Source organism: Xenopus laevis, chromosome 6S, assembly GCF_017654675.1.
Source record: "Xenopus laevis strain J_2021 chromosome 6S, Xenopus_laevis_v10.1, whole genome shotgun sequence".
NCBI lineage: Eukaryota > Metazoa > Chordata > Amphibia > Anura > Pipidae > Xenopus > Xenopus laevis.
In genome coordinates this window covers 118205901-118225127 of record NC_054382.1, presented here as the reverse complement: position 1 = coordinate 118225127, position 19227 = coordinate 118205901, and the positions used below count along the sequence as shown (strand labels likewise).

Below are 19227 nucleotides of genomic sequence, written 5' to 3'. Positions count from 1 at the left end.
CTATATGCCTAGTTTTTAAGGTGTGCTTTTAAGCTGGTGTCCTTATATTGTTGTTCGTTTAGGAACACTAACCTGCAGATAAAGTATACTCTGAATATTGTGACACTCACAATTAATTGGTTGACATATCGGGAATCTTTTCTTTTTTGTTTTCTTCTCTCTCTCGTTTCTTTTGTTTTTTTTTTAGTTGGAACAGAGAGTACTAAGTACTATTCATTCATGCTTCCCATCACTGGCTGAATGACTCACATCAGACAATGTTATCACGAGTGCTTATGGAATATGCACACACTGTACAGCCCAGAACAAGGGACGGCTGGAACAGAACAGACAAATTACATGAGCAAATAGTGAAAGCTCCTCATTGATAAACAACCTGGAGAAGGGGAGGGGTGATCAAATGTTCTGTAGTAGTGAAAAGGAGGGGAGCAATGGAGACGGCTCTTGGCGAGATCGAAAACAAAAAACTGAAGTCTCCAAAAATCTCCCTGGAGAGAAGGCATGGGTCTAACCAGATAGACTCAGACCAGGCAATTTCTTAACCAATCCCAACCCGTGTTTATACCCTCTCCAATCTGTTACTCTGCTACTGAAAAAATGGGTTTGCTCATGGTTTCCATAAACATGCAATGCAAACAATAATCATCCCTATAGGTGGTATATATAGATACACAATGAATGGTTCTGAGCATGAGAACTGCAATGTGGGCAAGGCAGTCAGCAAACCCAGCATGTATCCAATAGTTTCCCAGCACACACATGTTATGGGAGACACAGAACATGCAAAGGAGCTTGCCAGAACCCAAGTGAGTTATTAATAGATCTGGTTTGGTCTAGCTGGACCTGGGAAAGGTCTGCGGCAGATGGCAATGTTTGCAACATCAGTCTTCTGTCATGAAGTTCCATCCTAAAGGACCCTTTTCTTAAATATATCAGTGCAGATTGAAAGCCTTGAGCAGTGGTGCTCAAATCCAAGATGGCAGTTGACAGGAAGTACTTTATGCAAATGTTAACAGGTCACATAACATAAAAACGCATGTTATTTGTATCACACCTCCTGGCCTTCTGGAATGGATGCCTGGTGCACGGTGATGGAGGGATCGGCACAACCAAAAGATGCACTGGCACTCAAAGGCTGGTGCAAGCTGGGACAAACCCTTGCATGTTTATTTGCACTTATGCAACCAGGGTCGGACTGGCGCAGTCGGGGCCCACCAGGTTCTGAAGCTCGGGGGCCCGCGCGCATGCGCAAAAGCTCGTGCGCGGAATGCAGACGCACCGCACGCATGTGCGAACGCAGGGCATACAGCGCTGCACAACCTTTTTTCCATACGGGGGCCAATCTAGGACCGGGTCTGGGCCTGGTGGGCTCCGGCCCAGTCCAACACTATATGCAACGTTTCGTGTACAACCCGGAGACGCTGCATAACTGCAAATAAACACATGAGGGTTCATCCCTGCTTGCACCAGCCTTTGAGTGCCAGTGAATCTTTTGGACCCCATACACACTGTCAATAACCCCAATTAGTATTAGATAATGCCCATCAATATTATTTATTGACTCATGGTGTAACGACCTCCAGGGATAATGGGCAAAGAATACTATAACAGAAAATAACCATAACAGGGGAACTTGAGGACTTGAGAAGGTGATGGTAGGCTTTATAGTTCACAACAGCTTGAGAGGGGCTGGTTGGCAGCTGTAATTTATAACCCCCACCTTCACAAAGTACAGCCATGTATGCAAGATTTTTGTTTGCAGTCAATGGAGAGAATGAATGAAGACTAAAGTCGGGCGCAGTAAGCGCAGCAGTTAATTTTATAGATGTCATAAGCGGCGGCTATAAACAGATGTCTGTACAATCCCTAAATGTCCTGGGAAATAGGCAGGGAATAACAAGAGGACTTCCAAGGTGAGTATAGTTAGTAATCAGTTAAAAGTCCATGCAAATGGGAATCAGGCAGCCAAACGTGTTGGGGGCTATCAGGGGATTCAGATTGGGTGGTAATCAGGAAGCCAGACACCCAGATGCATTGCTACAGCCACGGAGTATAAATGATACTGAAGATGGTTGCCATTTAAAGCCATGGGCAGATTAAAGGGGATTTAATACAGGATACACAGCAAACACAAACTGAACAGGGAACATCCTACAGTTATGTCAAGTACAGGTTCTTGTCTCCGTATGTACAAGAGGAACAGGTCTCCTTGTATCAGGGCTGTCTAGGCTAAAAGGCAGCAAACTTTGAAAAGAAGTTAAGCACCTGCTTGGTTGGGTAAGCAGCCACAAAATTCCCTGGCCAAAAGGCTCATTCTAGGACTAAGCACTGCCTTAGGGTACAAGGTTTTTTATATGAATGTGCACCTATACAGGGTCGGACTGGCCCACAGGGACCCCAGTTTCTTATAAGCCCTAGCCCATCCCTGCCATCATTCCCGTGGTGCCACTCAAGAGGGCGGCCGTTGTATGCTGCGATAGTTGTCTTAAGGATGTGAGAGGGAGGGAGTGCAGGAGGAGGGGGTGGGAAGATTGCCAAAATGTGTGGCGGCAGAGGGGAACCCACAAAAACTGGAAATGAGGGGCTCAATGGTGGAAATTGCACAGAGCAGCAAAGCAGTCTTATCCCAAAATACACCATCTTCACTAGAAGCTTTAGAAACGACTAAATGGACTTTGACGTTGAGATAAGCAGTAAGTATTCTTACAAATTTGCCACAAATGCATCCTTTAAGGCATTATCGCTTTACTTTCACCGGTCACGTCTCACTGTCCCAACCCATAAATATATATTACCTAATGCTCCACAGAAAAAAAATGAGACTTAATGGACGGGTTTAATTTATGTTGAATAAACATAAAAAGAAACAAGCCTCAAAAATAACACTTGCTTGGCCTGGATTTACATCACTGTTATTTCAATGTAGATAAATAATAGTCAGCGTTTGCTGTTACTGGTGTGAAATTCTTCTAACTTATATACAGTTCTGTTTTGTGTTACACATGTGGGGACAACTCCATCTTCTGGTGAGGAGACTTTATTTCTACCTTGGTCACTGTAATGCAGGCAGGCACTAGAACAAACACAAACATTTGAGTTAGCTATACACGGGCCAATATAAATTCAGAAGTTGCCCCCTCCAGAGCAAGCAGGCAGCTCTTTGGTCCATGAACGGTGGACAGCTGGCACACACCCTATTGAAATGTGGCCAAAAATGTCCAGATATCTATGGAATAAGCTTAAAAATACCATATGATGTGGTTGTCTTCTCACAAACCGCTCTACTCTGACCTTATTATTATCCGATTATTATCCTTGCCAAAAAAAAAACAAATAATCTGTTTTATGGCCAGCATTAAAAATATCCTACCACCATGTCCTTTCTCATTTAACAAAAAAGATTACATTTTTACTTTGCTTAAACTCTGCAGCGTAAAGCAACTGGTCAAAAACTAATGTTGGCAAACTTGTGTTTGCATAAAACAATTTAGCTCTTCTGTTTGTTAATCAAATACTGTCATCTATGTACTTTCTTTAGCCAAACGTACCACAAAAATACCACCTGACAGACAAGACCTGTCCCAGCTATGTTGTTGACAGAATCAGATTTTGCTCCCATGGCCGTCCCAAACCTCTGTGGGTGGCAAGTCACAACAAATATATTGTGTAGCATTAATAAAAGAAACTTTAAGTTATGTGCTACTACAGGTATGGGATCTGTTATCCAGAAACCCATTATTCCAGAAAGTTCCAAGTTACAGAAGGGCCGTCTCCCATAGACTCCATTTTATCCAAATAACCCAAATTTTTAAAAATGATTTCCTTTTTCTCTGTAATAATAAAACAGTAGCTTATACTCGATTTAAACTTAGATCGAATGAGTCCTTATTGAAGAACAAACCAGTCTATTTGGGTGTATTTTAATGTTTAAATGATTTTCTATTAGACTTAAGGTATGAAGATCCAAATAACGGAAAGATCAGTTATCTGGAAAGGCCCAGGTCCTGAGCATTCTGGATAACAGGTCCCATGCCTGTAGTACCTTACTGATTTAACACATTTACAGTATGCAGCTGTGGAGTCCATCAACAACCCATCAGATGACTCATCTCTCAAAATGTGCCTAGGGACAGTATATGACAGTATATCCTGGGAAAGTGATTCTGTCTTGTAGGGTCTTACAGGGAATCCATGAGCATGACTTGTGTTCCACCAAACAGAGTCTGAAACCTAAAAAATGGTCATATCAGAATCCTACTGGGATTCAGCCGAAGTGATTGGGTAATAGGTGGATCAGTTTTCAGAAGAACATTGGGGAGGTGATTAAATTGAAAAGAACTGGGTCCTGAAGAAGGAGAAAGCCAAAGCCTGTAAGAATAGAATACTCATTAAGCTCATAATTAGGGTCATGATTTGTAGCCTTTTATTCTCTATTTGTTTTTTTTTACAGTAAGCCAAGCCAATGCATGTCATCATGATGCTTCTGCAGTAGATATTTTGTCTCCATCTTTAATGTCTATAAAAAGGGGGGAATGGCTGGGCTCAGTGTTTCTAATAACATGTAGTTTGTTACTTTCAGCACAGGATTGTTATAATTCCTTGAGTAACGTCTCTCAGTGTGAACCCAACACCCCGCCAGCAATGTATTACTCAGCCAGTTTGTTAACCAGCAACGATTTGAATGTCTTAACTTAACTGGTAAACAGAATATTGCACTTGAACACATTCTTAACAAGCTCAGTATGTGAAATTAATTTTATACAGTAGCATGCATTGCAAATATTGTTTTGCCATGTATTTGATATTTATTTTACGGTAGTCGGCTCATTGAAATTTGAACATTCTAAACACTTTAAGCTTTCTAAACAGGATGTTCAGGCCCTGTGAACAATCTCTGTTGTCTAACTATCTACAGCAGGAGTCTCCAACCTTTTTAACCTGTGAGCAAAATTCAGGTATTAAAATATATGGGGTATTAAAAGAGATGGGGAGCGAAGCAATTATGAAAAATGTTCTTGGAGGTGCCAAATAAGGGCTGTAATTGGCTAGTTGGACTGGCAGCCTACTGGAGGCTCTGTTTGGCAGTACCCCTGTATTTTATACAACCAAAACTTGCCTTCAAGCCTGGAATTAAAAAATAAGCACTTGCTTTGAGGCCACTAGGAGCAACATCCAAGGAGTAAGTGTGAAACATGTTGCTCAAGAGCTACTGGTTTGAGATCACTGATCTACAGGGTACCTGGAACTGCCCCATCTTCAAAGTGGGGAAAGCAAAAGCAATCTCTGGATATTCCTGAAACTGACTGAGGCTATTTTCTTGTATATCTGTTCTCAGAAGGACCTTACAATATGACTCATTCACAACAGCCTTGGATGAAAGTGCAAGAGCACTAAGGGGTGCAAAGCTTACTACAGTATATACTATACATATTACTAGAGATCCACAGAATCCAGGAATTGGTTGGCAAATTTCTGCTAATACTGTTGTACATAGTATACTAGTTTGTCTGATGTATATTTGTTTTTGCTATTTACTATAAAAGAAACATTTTTTAACACCACCTTTGTTTATCAAGTGTTATTTTTCTCATTGAGTGTGCATCCCCTCTCTATTTCTATATGCGGGTCGGCGGTTCTGCGGGTTTGCGCGTCGGGCCGCGGGTCTTCTCAATTGCTATATTTACTCCTTTTTGCTGGTCACGTCTACTTCCGATGACGTCACTTCCTGGTTTACTCCTTTTTTTCTGATCATGGCTACTTCCGATGATGTCACTTCCGGTTTACAATGACAGCACTTCCTGATTCTTGATGGTTAGCGGGTCGTGCGTCCAGGTTGCGGATAAGGTACTTGCGGGTCGGGTTGCGGGTCCAAGCGGGTAAGAATGCGGGTTGCAGGTCCGGGGTGCCGATTGCAGGTTGCGGGTACGGGTCGGGTACGGGTCCCAAAAAATGGACCCGCGCAGGACCATAAAGTGGGCATCTGTACGCAACAAGAAGGCTTCAAACTGGCAAAACTTGTCTAAACTGCAACTGGTTTGTCCAGACCTGTAAACATTCTGTTTGGCTATTTGCTGATTTTACCTCTGCCGACTTAGCTTACACCCCCTACAAGAAGAAAGGTGGGGAAGGCTATAGAAGGACAGATTATCAGTTGTATAAGCAGTTGAATATCTGGATATGCCATGTGTGGGGAGCTTTACCCTGAAACTACTAGTCTCCACATAAGTACTGTTCTCTTTCCTTTTTGTCATAGTCATGCAGGTCATTTGTAGCTCCACCTGGGACTGTACTATATGTTATGCTAGCTCACTGGGCTAGGCAAGACACTATAAACACATTCTCCACCTTAATATGGCACTCAACCGTTTGTAGCTGCCACATCTCTTCCAGTGGTTGTTTGCAAGAAAAAAACATTCAATTAGGAGTCAGGGCTTGGGTCTACCATAAACTGTGCATTAAACTGTTGAAGACAGTGATAGGCATTTTTGTTGCCAAGGTTCCCAATAGAAGGGCTGAAGCTATCAAAAATCCCCATGTGCCATAAGCCCTTATGTTATACATGCCCAGTATAAAAGAAGAAGAAGGGACAATGGATCCCTTGGGATCAAATGAAAGTCACTTGCTGGGAGCTGGAGCTAAGATTTGCCTGTGGCAAGGAAATGAGGCAACGTAACAAAGCACTTGCTTGTGGGTTAATTCATAGTGATATGTTTCTTATATTAGAAACGAATGCAAAAAAATAGACACCCTAGGGACCTTAAGAAGTACAAGATCAAACCTAAAATAAACTCAGTTGATGTTTCTTTTCATTCTTTTCGGCTTCAGACGCTTCTTCAATAATTAAAGTACAGGATAACACAATGAAGATATCATATAAGCACAGCCCTGATGCTACATACATCAGCTTTACAAGATATAAATGGAAAGCGGTCTAAAAACCTAGTTGACTTAATTAAGCATCAGGCATTTTCATGTTAGAAATCTTTTATTCTGAGAGTTGCAGTTTACTTGCAGGTGGAGGACTGCAGCATGGACTTCCTATATGTATGCATTGAAAATATTTTATAGAATTTGTATACTATAAACTTCTACCTAAATTTTTCTTAAGGGACCAAGGGCCATTCCTGTCCTTCCCTTAAAGGGATTCTGTCATGGGAAAACATGTGTTTTTTCCAAAATGCATGATTTAATACTGCTACACCGGCAAACTTCTGCACTTAAATACGTATTTCAAAAGACCAAACATTTCATTTTTAAATCTAATATGGGGTTAGACATATTGTCTGTTTCTCAGGTGCCCCCAGTCATGTGGCTTGTGATAAACTGCAGTCACTCTTTACTGCTGCCCTTCAAGTTGGAGTGGTATCACCCCCTTCCCTTCTCCCCCCCCCAACAGCCCATTAGCAGAACAATGGAAAGGTAACCAGATAACAGCTGCCTGGTAGATATAAGGACAGCACTCAATAGTAAAAATCCAGGTCCCGCTACGATTCCATTCAGTTTCATTTAGTAGGAGAAACAACAGCCTGCCAGAAAGCAGTTCCATCCTAAATTGCTGGCTCTTTCTGAAAGCACATGACCAGGCAAAATAACCTGAGATGACGCCCACACACCAATATTAAAAAAAAAAACCACTTCATGGTTTAGGTGAAATTTTACATGGTAAAGTGAATTATTTGCAATGTAAACAGTGTAGTTTAGACATAAAAACTACACCAATCATGACCCTTTAATTCAGCCCTGCAGTCCAAAGACTATACTTGCAAGTCCTTCGTCTAGGCCACCAATTCCCTTATACTAATAAGTATACTAATAGGGGCCCTTCATAGGTGGAATTGAGGGGCAAATTCTTATTGAATCAGATTTTATTAAACTTTTAGGGAAATGGCACACAATTCTATGTGTTCTGTGAGCCAGGTGATCAATAGCTTCATGAGAGACTAAAACATAACACTCATTTGGGTAGCAATCGTGAGTGCACTTGCAGGACAGGCACAAAATACCCTACTGAAAATTATTTTCTTCACATATATGCAAATACATATTTTGGAGCTGTCATACTGCAGTCTAACCAGGAGAATAATGCTTTTAGATTAGGTCAAGCAGTTTGGAAGCTGCCTCTATGATGTGTCTTGCCTCCTGGACCATGCATTTTGTATGTATTGTAAATGTTTAGGCCTCAATAAAGGCACAGCCTCTACAGTTAGGCACCAGACCAACTATTTTAATCTCTATATAAGGAGAAATAAATACAGTAACATAAATATGCCAATATCTGTCATTTTCAAAGTCTGGCAACTGCTGTTTCACAGATCACACAAAGCAGGGAGTATAACATAGATCACCCCGTGGCCAACTCCATCTGATACGCAGGGCTCAGAGTACCTCTCAGTAGCTACACTGTTATTGTAATTCTCCCATTTCAACTTTTAAACATCCTCATGTCTACTGCATTGGGGTATCCTTTGGTCAACCGATGGATTGTTTAGCCAAAGATACAAAAGATGAAACTGAAGCACTGAAATGAAATTCTTTAACAGATCTTTCTTTACGCAAGTCCAAGCAGGGCTGACTCTACTAAGCCCAGTGCGTAGTTGGACATAGCAGCAGAGATGGTGCCTATAGTAACAGTTGAATAATAGTCTCTGGGAAGGGAGTGTGACTGTGGGATAGCAGGTATAGTAGGGAGAGATGGTGCCTATAGTAACAGTTGAATAATAGTCTCTGGGAAGGGAGTGTGACTGTGGGATAGAAGGTATAGTAGGGAGAGATGGTGTCTATAGTAACAGTGAGATAATAGTCTCTGGGAAGGGAGTGTGACTGTGGGATAGCAGGTATAGTAGGGAGAGATTGTGCCTATAGTAACAGTGGATAATAGTCTCTGGGAAGGGAGTGTGACTGTGGGATAGCAGGTATAGTAGGTAGAGAGGGTGCCTATAGTAACAGTGGGATAATAGTCTCTGGGAAGGGACGGTGGCTTTGGGATAGCAGGTATAGTAGGGAGTGCTGGTGTCTATAGTAACAGTGGATAATAGTCTCTGGGAAGGGAGTGTGACTGTGGGATAGCAGGTATAGTAGGGAGAGATGGTGCTTATAGTAACAGTGGATAATAGTCTCTGGGAAGGGAGTGTGACTGTGGGATAACAGGTATAGTAGGGAGAGATGGTGCCTATAGTAACAGTGGATAATAGTCTCTGGGAAGGGAGTGTGACTGTGGGATAGCAGGTATAGTAGGGAGAGATGGTGCCTATAGTAACAGTGGATAATAGTCTCTGGGAAGGGAGTGTGACTGTGGGATAGCAGGTATAGTAGGGAGAGATGGTGCCTATAGTAACAGTGGGATAATAGTCTCTGGGAAGGGAGTGTGACTGTGGGATAGCAGGCATAGTAGGGAGAGATGGTGCCTATAGTAACAGTGGATAATAGTCTCTGGGAAGGGAGTGTGACTGTGGGATAGCAGGTATAGTAGGGAGAGATGGTGCCTATAGTAACAGTGGATAATAGTCTCTGGGAAGGGAGTGTGACTGTGGGATAGCAGGTATAGTAGGTAGAGACAGTGCCTATAGTAACAGTGGGATAATAGTCTCTGGGAAGGGAGTGTGACTGTGGGATAGCAGGTATAGTAGGGAGAGATGGTGTCTATATTATCAGTGGATAATAGTCTCTGGGAAGGGAGTGTGACTGTGGGATAGCAGGTATAGTAGGGAGAGATGGTGCCTATAGTAACAGTGGGATAATAGTCTCTGGGAAGGGGCGGTGGCTGTGGGATAGCAGTATTCAAATATTTAATGAGTGTGTAAAATAGTTTCTTGTGCTGATAAACCTCTGCTGCTACTGCACCAGTTTAGCAGGCTGACCAACTTTCAAAGTCAGTTTAACAAATACCTGGGTTAATCTGCAAGTCTCATATGTTGATGAAGTTTGTTGAACTGTTCTTTAATAAAAGCAGAAGGGTTGCAGGTTACACAGTACTATTTTATATAAACAGGTCTTGCCAAGTGTGGTTTGTGATTTTCACTAAACTTTGAAACAAATGCTATTAGTGTGCCAGCCTTCATACCCGCAGATCAGCACAGACCATGTGAAATAATAATGATACACTGGATTACACTGAGAGCTACAGACTCCAGACTCCTACACTAAGAGCTCTCTGTCCAGCTTCCAACAACAAGTGCTAATATATTACTGCAAGAACCAGAAACAACTCTGGTCTCAAGAGATTCAACGTATGGGCAGGCATCTTAAAGGGTAAATTCACCTTGATACAAACTTTTAGTAAGGTATGAATGCACCTAATCTAACCAACTTTCATCCAGCATTCATTGTGACTCTTTCTGGTTGTCGGGGTTACTGACCCCAGCAACCAAAAAAAACAGACTCATACAGAGGCTTCAATTCTATCATAAGTGTTTTTATTATCTTTTAGCTGAGATCCTCTGAGGGTATTCCAGACTGTGGCCCTGTAGAACTGGGAGATAAATAAAATGGTAACATAGTGATTGAGAACAATAACTAAAACTGGATAAGGAATAGCCATCATCTGCCCCTCTCTCCGGGCTCATGTTACTCACAATAAACAAAACAGTGACTGGAAAACCCAGTGTGACATGTGAGTTTCTTATAGACAAAGCACACGTGTATCTGCTATATACAAAATAGCTGTAATATACAAACTGAAAACCTTCCGGAATTTTAGGAAATCCCATTTCCTTTGTAATTTGTTTTCTGTCGCACAGTAACAGCAATGAAAAGCACAGCCGGCATAGTGTAGGCACAACGATAGGAGACAGAAGATGGGGGGGGGGTTATTTGCCGAACTGAAGTGACCTATTAGAATAAGATTACACATTTACCACCATAGACTGACCCGTTCATGTGCTCATGGAACAAAAATCAGTTCCAGAAATTATAATAAAGCCTTTATCCAGGGCCGGCCTTAGGCCTATTGGACCAATTGGGCCAATCTGGGGGCCCCGCACCACAGGGCAGCACAGATAATATTTCCCTCAGCACATGATGCTGCCTGGCCTGCCCCCAACTTTGAGTGTCAAGCCCATCCCCAAATCCATAGGTCCAGCCCACCCCCAACTCTGATAAGCCAGCCTATCCCCCAACTCCATAGGTCTTGCCTGCCCCCAACTCTCATAGGCCCAGCTTTCCTCCAACCTTGATAGGCCCTGCCTGCCCCCAATCCAACCAAGCCTGCTCCCAAGCTGAATCGGCCCAGCCTGCCCCAAACTAATTGGCCCAGTCCACTCTCCTATTTCCTCCCTCTCTTACCCTGTGTGCCCCTATTATGTGCCCCTATTTCATCCCTCTCACTCTCTTACCTTGTCTGCCCCTTTCCTTTCTATTTTGTGCCTGTATGCCCTTATTTTCCTAAATACTTGGTGTGTCAGAAGCCAGCAACACTTTGTCTAGGGGCCCCGTCAACATGGTCCCAATTGGGCCCCCATTTGATAGGATCAGCCCTGCCTTTATCAAACCCTGCAAGTTTGATAAAGCTCTATTAGTAGTAGAGCGTGTGCATACTGAGTATATTCCATTCATTTCTCTGTATACTGAGAATGCTGCAGTAGTACATTTGCATCCTGCGTGTATCCCTGTAGTATCTATGAATACAGAGTAGTACCTGTGCATGCAGCATATTCTAGTAGTAATATCTATATGTGTATATTGAGTGTACTGCAGCAGTACATGTGCCTGTTGAATGTATTCCAGCAGCATCTGTGCATATTGAGTATATGCCAGAATCATAAGTGAATAAATATGAGTGACAATGAGTGCATATTGGGGAATGTTCATCAAAAAGTGAAGTTAGAGATCACCACAGTCCTCTAGAGTGAAATTCTGCCACTCTCCATTCATTTCTATGGGATTTATCAATGGGTGAAAGTGAAAGTTCATCCTTTGATAAATACACCTTTCATAATCCCATAGAAATGAATGGAGAGTGGCGGAATTTCACTCTATTGGACTTTAGCGATCTCTAACTTCACTCTTTCATAAATAAACCCAGTTGAGTGCATATTGAGTGCATATTAAGTGCATGTTGAGGGCATACTGAGTGCATACTGAGTGCATGTTGAGTGCATACTGAGTGCATGTTGAGTGCATACTGAGTGCATGTTGAGTGCATGTTGAGTGCATACTGAGTGCATGTTGAGTGCATACTGAGTGCATACTGAGTGCATACTGAGTGCATGTTGAGTGCATGTTGAGTGCATACTGAGTGCATACTGAGTGCATGTTGAGTGCATGTTGAGTGCATGTTGAGTGCATGTTGAGTGCATGTTGAGTGTATGTTGAGTGTATGTTGAGTGCATACTGAGTGCATACTGAGTGCATGTTGAGTGAGTGCACAGGGACAGAACATAGAGCAGGTTGGATTGAGAGCAGAGCACTAGACAAGCAGTTGGACAGCTCCTGGTGCTGAACTTCCCTCTACTGCTCAGACACAAGTACATTTCCCAAGTTCCTCCTCACATGCGCCCGCAGCCCCCTGTATCCTAACCCGAGAGTTCAGGCAATAAAGGGGGGGGGGACACATTTATGGAGGAAGATGGAGGCAGTTTAAACCCACAAAGAGAACCGAGCCCCAGGCGTATCTATGAATACAGAGTAAATTCTAGTAGTACCTGTGCATACAGCAAATTCTAGTAGTACTATCTGTGTATATTGAGTGTATTGCGGCAGTTCATGTGCCTATTGAATGTATTCCAAGCAACATGTGTGCATAATGAGTATATGCCAGAATCATATATAAATAAATAAATATGAGTGACAATGAGGGCATGTTGAGTGCATATTGAGGGCATACTGAGTGCATGTTGAGGGCATATTGAGGGCATATTGAGGGCATATTGAGTGCATAGGGACAGAACATAGAGCAGGTTGGATTGAGAGCAAAGCAGCAGACAAGCAGTTGGACAGCTCCTGGTGCTGAACTTCCCTCTACTGCTCAAACACAAGGATAAAGCTGGAAGTACATTTCCCACCATCACTACATGCAAGTTCCTCCTCACATGCGCCCGCAGCCCCCTGTATCCTAAACTGAGAGTTTAGGCAATAAAAGGGGGGTAGGGGACACATTTATAGAGAAAGATAGAGGCAGTTTAAACTAAGGATGCATCGAATCCAGGATTCGGTTGGGCATTCGGCCTTTTTCAGGAGGATTCGGATTCAGCCGAATTCTTCGGGCCTGAACTGAATCCGAATCCTAATTTGCATATGCAAATTAGGGGCAGGGAGGGAAATTGCGTGACTTTTTGTCACAAAACAAGGAAGTAAACATTTTTTTCCCTTCCCACCCCTAATTTGCATATGCAAATTAGGATTTGGATTCGGTTCGGTATTTCGGCTGAATCGTTCGCGAAGGATTCGGGGGTTCGGCCAAATCCAAAATAGTGGATTCGGTGCATCCCTACTTTAAACCCACCAAGAGAAGTGAGCCCCAGGCCAGACTGTGTTGGCTGCTGCATAAAGAAGAAGGAATGCTCCTTTCTGTTTGATTCTTTGATTTAAAATCAAACGCTCAGCAATAGCAGCTGCTCCAATACGTGCACTATTGCAATCTGCCTGTGCCTAAAAGCCCTACACACCGTACACAGCTAGGTTAGAGAGTAGGCCACTGCCATTGCTTGGAGAAAGCTGTAGACTATAGCAGCCTATAGCATCTTCAAAATGCAGCTGAGGAGCTGCTGTTGAAGTACAACATCCATTGACAGCTGATTAGTGGCAGGTGAAGGATTCCAAGCACGTTGGCCCTGTTTGCAATAAAGCAGGCTGGGAGCCCAAATGATTTAATACATTGGTGTGTTTATGGATTTTTGAGGGTTTCTTTTGGAGGGCCAGATATAAAATGAAAAGCAAATCCTAGTAGTGGTGTCCCTGGGAGAAATCTATAATTGTGATATCAAAGGCCCAAAATAAACTTGCAATCCTCATCCACCCTGTGGAAGTAACCACATGTTAACCATTCAGCTGCCAGCCCTTGTCAAGCACCGCAGGCCTCTGTGTCGGGCCAGTATGAATGAAAGATGCTTAGAAAGATATAAGACATTATTAGGAGCTAAACAGGAAGATTTGTGGGTGAATTAACTCCCGTCTCCCCCTTTACAACCGAGAACAGCTGAAATCAGCAGTGTCACAAAAACACATACACAGTATTGAGATCTTTAATTCCCTTGTGCAACCCACTCACTTGTCTGCTACTGAATGAAAAAATTGGCAGTTGCGTGTGCCAAAACAGTATGCACCAGTTGGTTACTGTGGGGGGGGGACAACATTAGGCTGAAGGAGCGAAAAGTAACATTGGGGGTAAACAAGGCAGGGGGTTAAGGGATCCCAATAATAAGCACTGTCTATAAGAGAATAAGGACTATTCCTAAACACACATGCACATGACAGTTTTAACAGGGAATCCTTAATGAATGGTTATCTGGAGGGCAGTTAAGGCTGTCCGTTTGCCCTGACCTATCTCTAGGGGTCCCATTTGTTCAGTGTCAGGCAGGCCCGGACTGGCAATCTGTGAGTTCTGGCAAATGCCAGAGGGGCTGCTCTAAGATGCCATTGACCGTCACTGTGGAGTGGGCTGGTGGGGGGCTGTTTGGGCCTCTGTGTACTTGAAATGCCAGGGCCTATTTTGAGTGCCAGTCCAGCCTCAGATTTTTATAGACTGTAGTGGAGAGAGGGGAGTTAAGTGACAGTTTGGAGCTCATCTAAGACATCTTAAGTGCAGGAAAAGAGAGGGCACATATAGAAAATGATACTGATGAATAGTGAAGCCACCCCCTCCCACTGAGCCCTGGGCAGGTTGGGGATGCAGACATGCTTACTTTAACACTGACTGCTCCTTCTCCTCTTCTTTCTTCTGCCTGTCCATGACAGCCAGAATGATTTTCCTCTCTTCCTCGGTCAGGTGACTGAGGTCCGGTATGTCTGACACGGGAGCCTGTGTCTGTGCAGGAGGCAATGGGCCGCCCCTGGGCCCTAGTGGAGCAGACATGTCGGTCAGATGAAGAAGACACAACACTGGACGTCAGGCAGTGGGCTCCACCATCAATCACACGCTGGAGACGAGAGGGTGCCCGGGGCACGGTGGGCACCAAAGGGAGCCGCGGGGGGCAGTGCTATAGACAGCAGCACGGCTGGTCACCATAATAAGGGGGATCAATGGCAGTGGCAAGTCTATCCCCAAGCTCTGCTCTCCCGGCTGCAGGGACATTCCATCTGGCCGCCCAGCCCCTGTCTCCTTTAGGCTTCTGTTTGCTCCTGTTCCCCCACCCTCCCCCTGCCCTGCGCCCCACACACGGTGCAAGAGGCCCTGCTGCTCGGGGAGATGAGAGACGGGCGCACGGCGGCGGCAGAAGCAGCTGGAGATGATGATGGGGGAGGAGAGCGCAGCGCAGGCGCACGGCCCAGAGATAAAGGGGAGGAGGTGAATGGATGGAGAAGATCCTCTTCCGGAGAGTGGAGAGTACACAGCAGCGGCACATGCTCTTACCCGCCCTGCGCGGCCCTCCTGCTACTGCCGGGAACCGGACTGGGCTCTGGGGTGATGATGTGGGACCTGTTATTCCTTATGGCTGGGCGGCTATTTATACAGCCAATAGCTCCTGCCCCGTAGAGCTTGCAATCTGTCTGACACAGAGAGCTAAAAGTCTGCATATCCCATGGAGCTAACAATCTGCCTGCCTCATAGAGCTAACCATCTGTCTGATCCAGAGAGCTAACAGCCTGCCAGTCCCATAGACCCCCATCAGCCTAAACTATAGAGCTTACAATCTGCATATCCCATAGAGCTAACTATCTGCCCCAGAGCTAACCATTTGCCAGTCTTATAGAGTCCGTGTCTGCCTGCCCCATAATGCTAACAGTCTGTCTGTCCTATAGAGCTAACAGTCTACATGTCCCATACAGCTAACAGTCAGCTCTTTGTGACAGGTAAACTGTTCTCTCTGTGGGGCAGGAAAACAATCTGCCTGCTTCATAGCTCTAACAGCCTGTCTGCCCCATAGAGCTAACAATCTGCCTGTCCCATAGAGTCTGTCAGTCCCATACAGCAAACAGTCTGTCTTTCCCATACAGCAAGCAGCTGTATTTTTCATCTTTGTTTTCTCCCATGAGTTGCTCTCTGATTGGGCATTTTGATCAGTGCCAGTCTATACAATATGTTTGTATACTTTGCATGTGTTTGACCTGTGCAAGGCACTTATTGACCCGGGAATAAAGGGCAGTCATTGGGCACGTGTTGTGTTATAGCAATAATGGTACAAACATCTGCTCTGACAGGCATCCCATTCTTCTTCCTTTAATTATTAATAGGTTACTTGACACATACTGTAGACTGATTTAACGCCCATGCATATATGTAAGACTGATTGAAGGCAGAGACGAGCCTTGTACGACCTGCAGGTCTCCATCTGTCAGAACTACATCTCCCAGAATCCCTCCGACAGTTTAGTCTGGGCAAAGATGGTCATAATGTGAATGCGACTGTCAGGATAAATCCCAATATCAGGCAAAGAATGCTTTCAGAGCTTTTTTATATTAATGCATGAAATTGCTAGAGAATAGTGATGGACAAATCTGATCCATTTTGCTTCACCAAAAAAAGCAAAATGGCAAAAAAATTGCCAAACACACTGAAGACAATTGGAAATTAAACATCTTTTTTTTCTATTTATGGTCAAGCGTCTGCAAGTGTTTTTTTTTTTCTCTTGGCGAAACTCAGAGAAATATTTAGCTCATCCCTACTAGAGAATCCGGCTGTATGTTCTCCACAAAAGGTGCAACATTCTTGCTACCAGAAAATAGCACCCACAGGTGCATACTTTTACATCCCTGGACCCCCAACCCCCCATCACAAAATTATGGCAGGGCTCATTGGAGTTGCTGCTGGTTGTTTACTATGGTAAAGAATAATTTCCTAGTGGTCCCACCTGTAGGTATTGACCTATATCCCTCTATGTTGGGTCATGCCAAGTGTGGGCACCAAGTCTCTCACCATACCCTCCTAGTGCCATCCTCCACCTTACCTCGCTTTACTCACCTGTATAGTGCATGAAAGTGAATCTTCATGAAGATTATATCTAAACTGGCACATACAGTGGGTTTTTAAGAAAAATGTTAATTAAAAAAAAACATAATTTTTTTTTTAAATGCATCAAAGTAATTTTTTGAGTGAACTTCACTTTGTCCTATGCTCCATTTTGAATTATGGGCTGCTGATAATTCCCTGCCCCTCTCTGTAATCTTCCGGTGACTATATCTAGGTCAGGCCATTATTCATCGGTGGTTCATTTATCAAGAAGGCAGCTGCTGCATATTTTGGCACAGTTGTTGTCTCGTATTACCCAGGGTGCCCAAGCAGGACTGTATCCCCCATGTTTCTAATCCATTGCCATTTGTGCATCTCAGTACGGTAGAAATAACTGACCAGGAACTGTATGTCACAAAAACCCTGTACTTGTGTTTTCTTATCCGATTTGTGCATTTTACAATGATTTCTCATCATAAGGAACAATGGCCTGTCCGAAAAACTTCATTTGTGCCAAATTCAAGGCTGTACTACATTTATAGTTGATGCTTAGACTGACCTCAGACATAAGACGTAAGGTGAGGACAAGGAATGGTAACCATAGATGTATAATGCCCAGATAGAGACTGGAAAAGTTATAGGAACATGCAGAATGAGTAACTGCAGATGCACTCTTCCCAGATAGAGGACAAGATAATTGGTAGATACAGAGTGAACAACCACAGATGTTCCCTTCCCAGATAGATGTCAAGATTATTGGATAAAGAATGCTCAACCATAGATGTACCATTCCCAGATAGAGGGCAAAGTGATTGGAACATACATAATGAGCAACTACAGATGTACCCTTCCCAGATAGAGGGCAAGATGATTGGAACATACAGAATGAGCAACCACAGATCTACCCTTCTCAGATAGAGGGCAAAATGATTGAAACATACAGAATGAGCATTTACAGATGCACCCTACCCAGATAGAGGGCAAGATGAATGGAACATACAGAATGAGCAATTACAGATGCGCCCTTCCCAGATAGAGGGCAAGATAATTGGTAGATACAGAGTGAATAACCACAGATGTTCCCTTCCCAGACAGATGTCAAAATTATTGGAACATACAGAATGAGCAACCACAGATGTACCCTTCCCAGATAGAGGGCAAAGTGATTGGTATGTACAGAATGAGCAACCACAGATGTACCCTTCCCACATAGAGGGCAAGATCATTGGTATATACAGAATTAGTAACCACAGACGTACCCTTCTCAGATATAAGGCAATATGATTGGAACATACAGAGTGAGCAACCACAGATGTACCATTCTCAGATAGGGACAAGGTGATAGGAGCATACATAATGAGCAACCACAGATGTACCCTTCCCACATAGAGGGCAAGATCATTGGTATATACAGAATTAGTAACCACAGACGTACTCTTCTCAGATATAAGGCAATATGATTGGAACATACAGAGTGAGCAACCACAGATGTACCATTCTCAGATAGGGACAAGGTGATAGGAGCATACATAATGAGCAACCACAGATGTACCCTTCCCACATAGAGGGCAAGATCATTGGTAGATATAGAATGAGCAACCGCAGATGTACCCTTCCAACATAGAGGGAAAGATGATTGGTATATGCAGAATGAGTAACCACAGATGTACCCTTCCCACATGTTTTTTAGTGAAAACGTTCGAATGTCACAATTTTTTAGTGAAAATGTTCGAATTTCAAGTTTTTTTTGTGAAAACGTTCGAATTTCAAAATTTTTGGTGAACTTTCTGATTTCACAATTTTTACTTGAATTATTTGGCGAAACGGCAAAAAATTCACTGAAGAATTGTGAAATCGGAAAGTTCACGAAAAAATTGTGAAATTTGAACGTTTTCACAAAAAAAACAGGAAATTCGCAAATTTTTCAGCAGATCAAAATTTGCCCATCACTGGTGTCTAACCATTTTTTGAATATAACTCTTCGAGCCAAAATCAATCCGATGAAAGTTACTAAATGTGAAGAGGACCATTCCCTGGATTTGTGGGTCAATTAAAAGAGATGAATAGGAGAAAGATCACCTAAAAGTACTGTATTGTGAGATAAAGGGATTGGAACATGCAATGTAGAATATAATACATTCTCTATTAACCTCCAAAAATTCTGAATTCCCGGGCATTGCCATAAT

General features: G+C 43.3%; 1 protein-coding gene across 32 annotated transcripts in view; it reads right to left on the bottom strand.

The window, feature by feature from the left end:
* The window catches only part of LOC108719750 (regulating synaptic membrane exocytosis protein 2), a 358076-nt gene extending 342584 nt beyond the window's left edge, over positions 1-15492 (bottom strand). For 13 of the 32 annotated variants that reach the window (XM_041567969.1, XM_041567955.1, XM_041567956.1 and 10 more), the window contains exon 1: positions 14838-15491. In XM_041567969.1, coding sequence (XP_041423903.1) covers positions 14838-15007 — 170 coding nt within the window. In that variant the 5' untranslated portion in view covers positions 15008-15491. Of the gene's footprint in view, positions 1-14837 lie in introns of all 32 variants that reach the window. The other 19 variants (XM_041567971.1, XM_041567972.1, XM_041567974.1 and 16 more) reach the window with 8 other exon arrangements.
* Positions 15493-19227: the final 3735 nt, after the last annotated feature.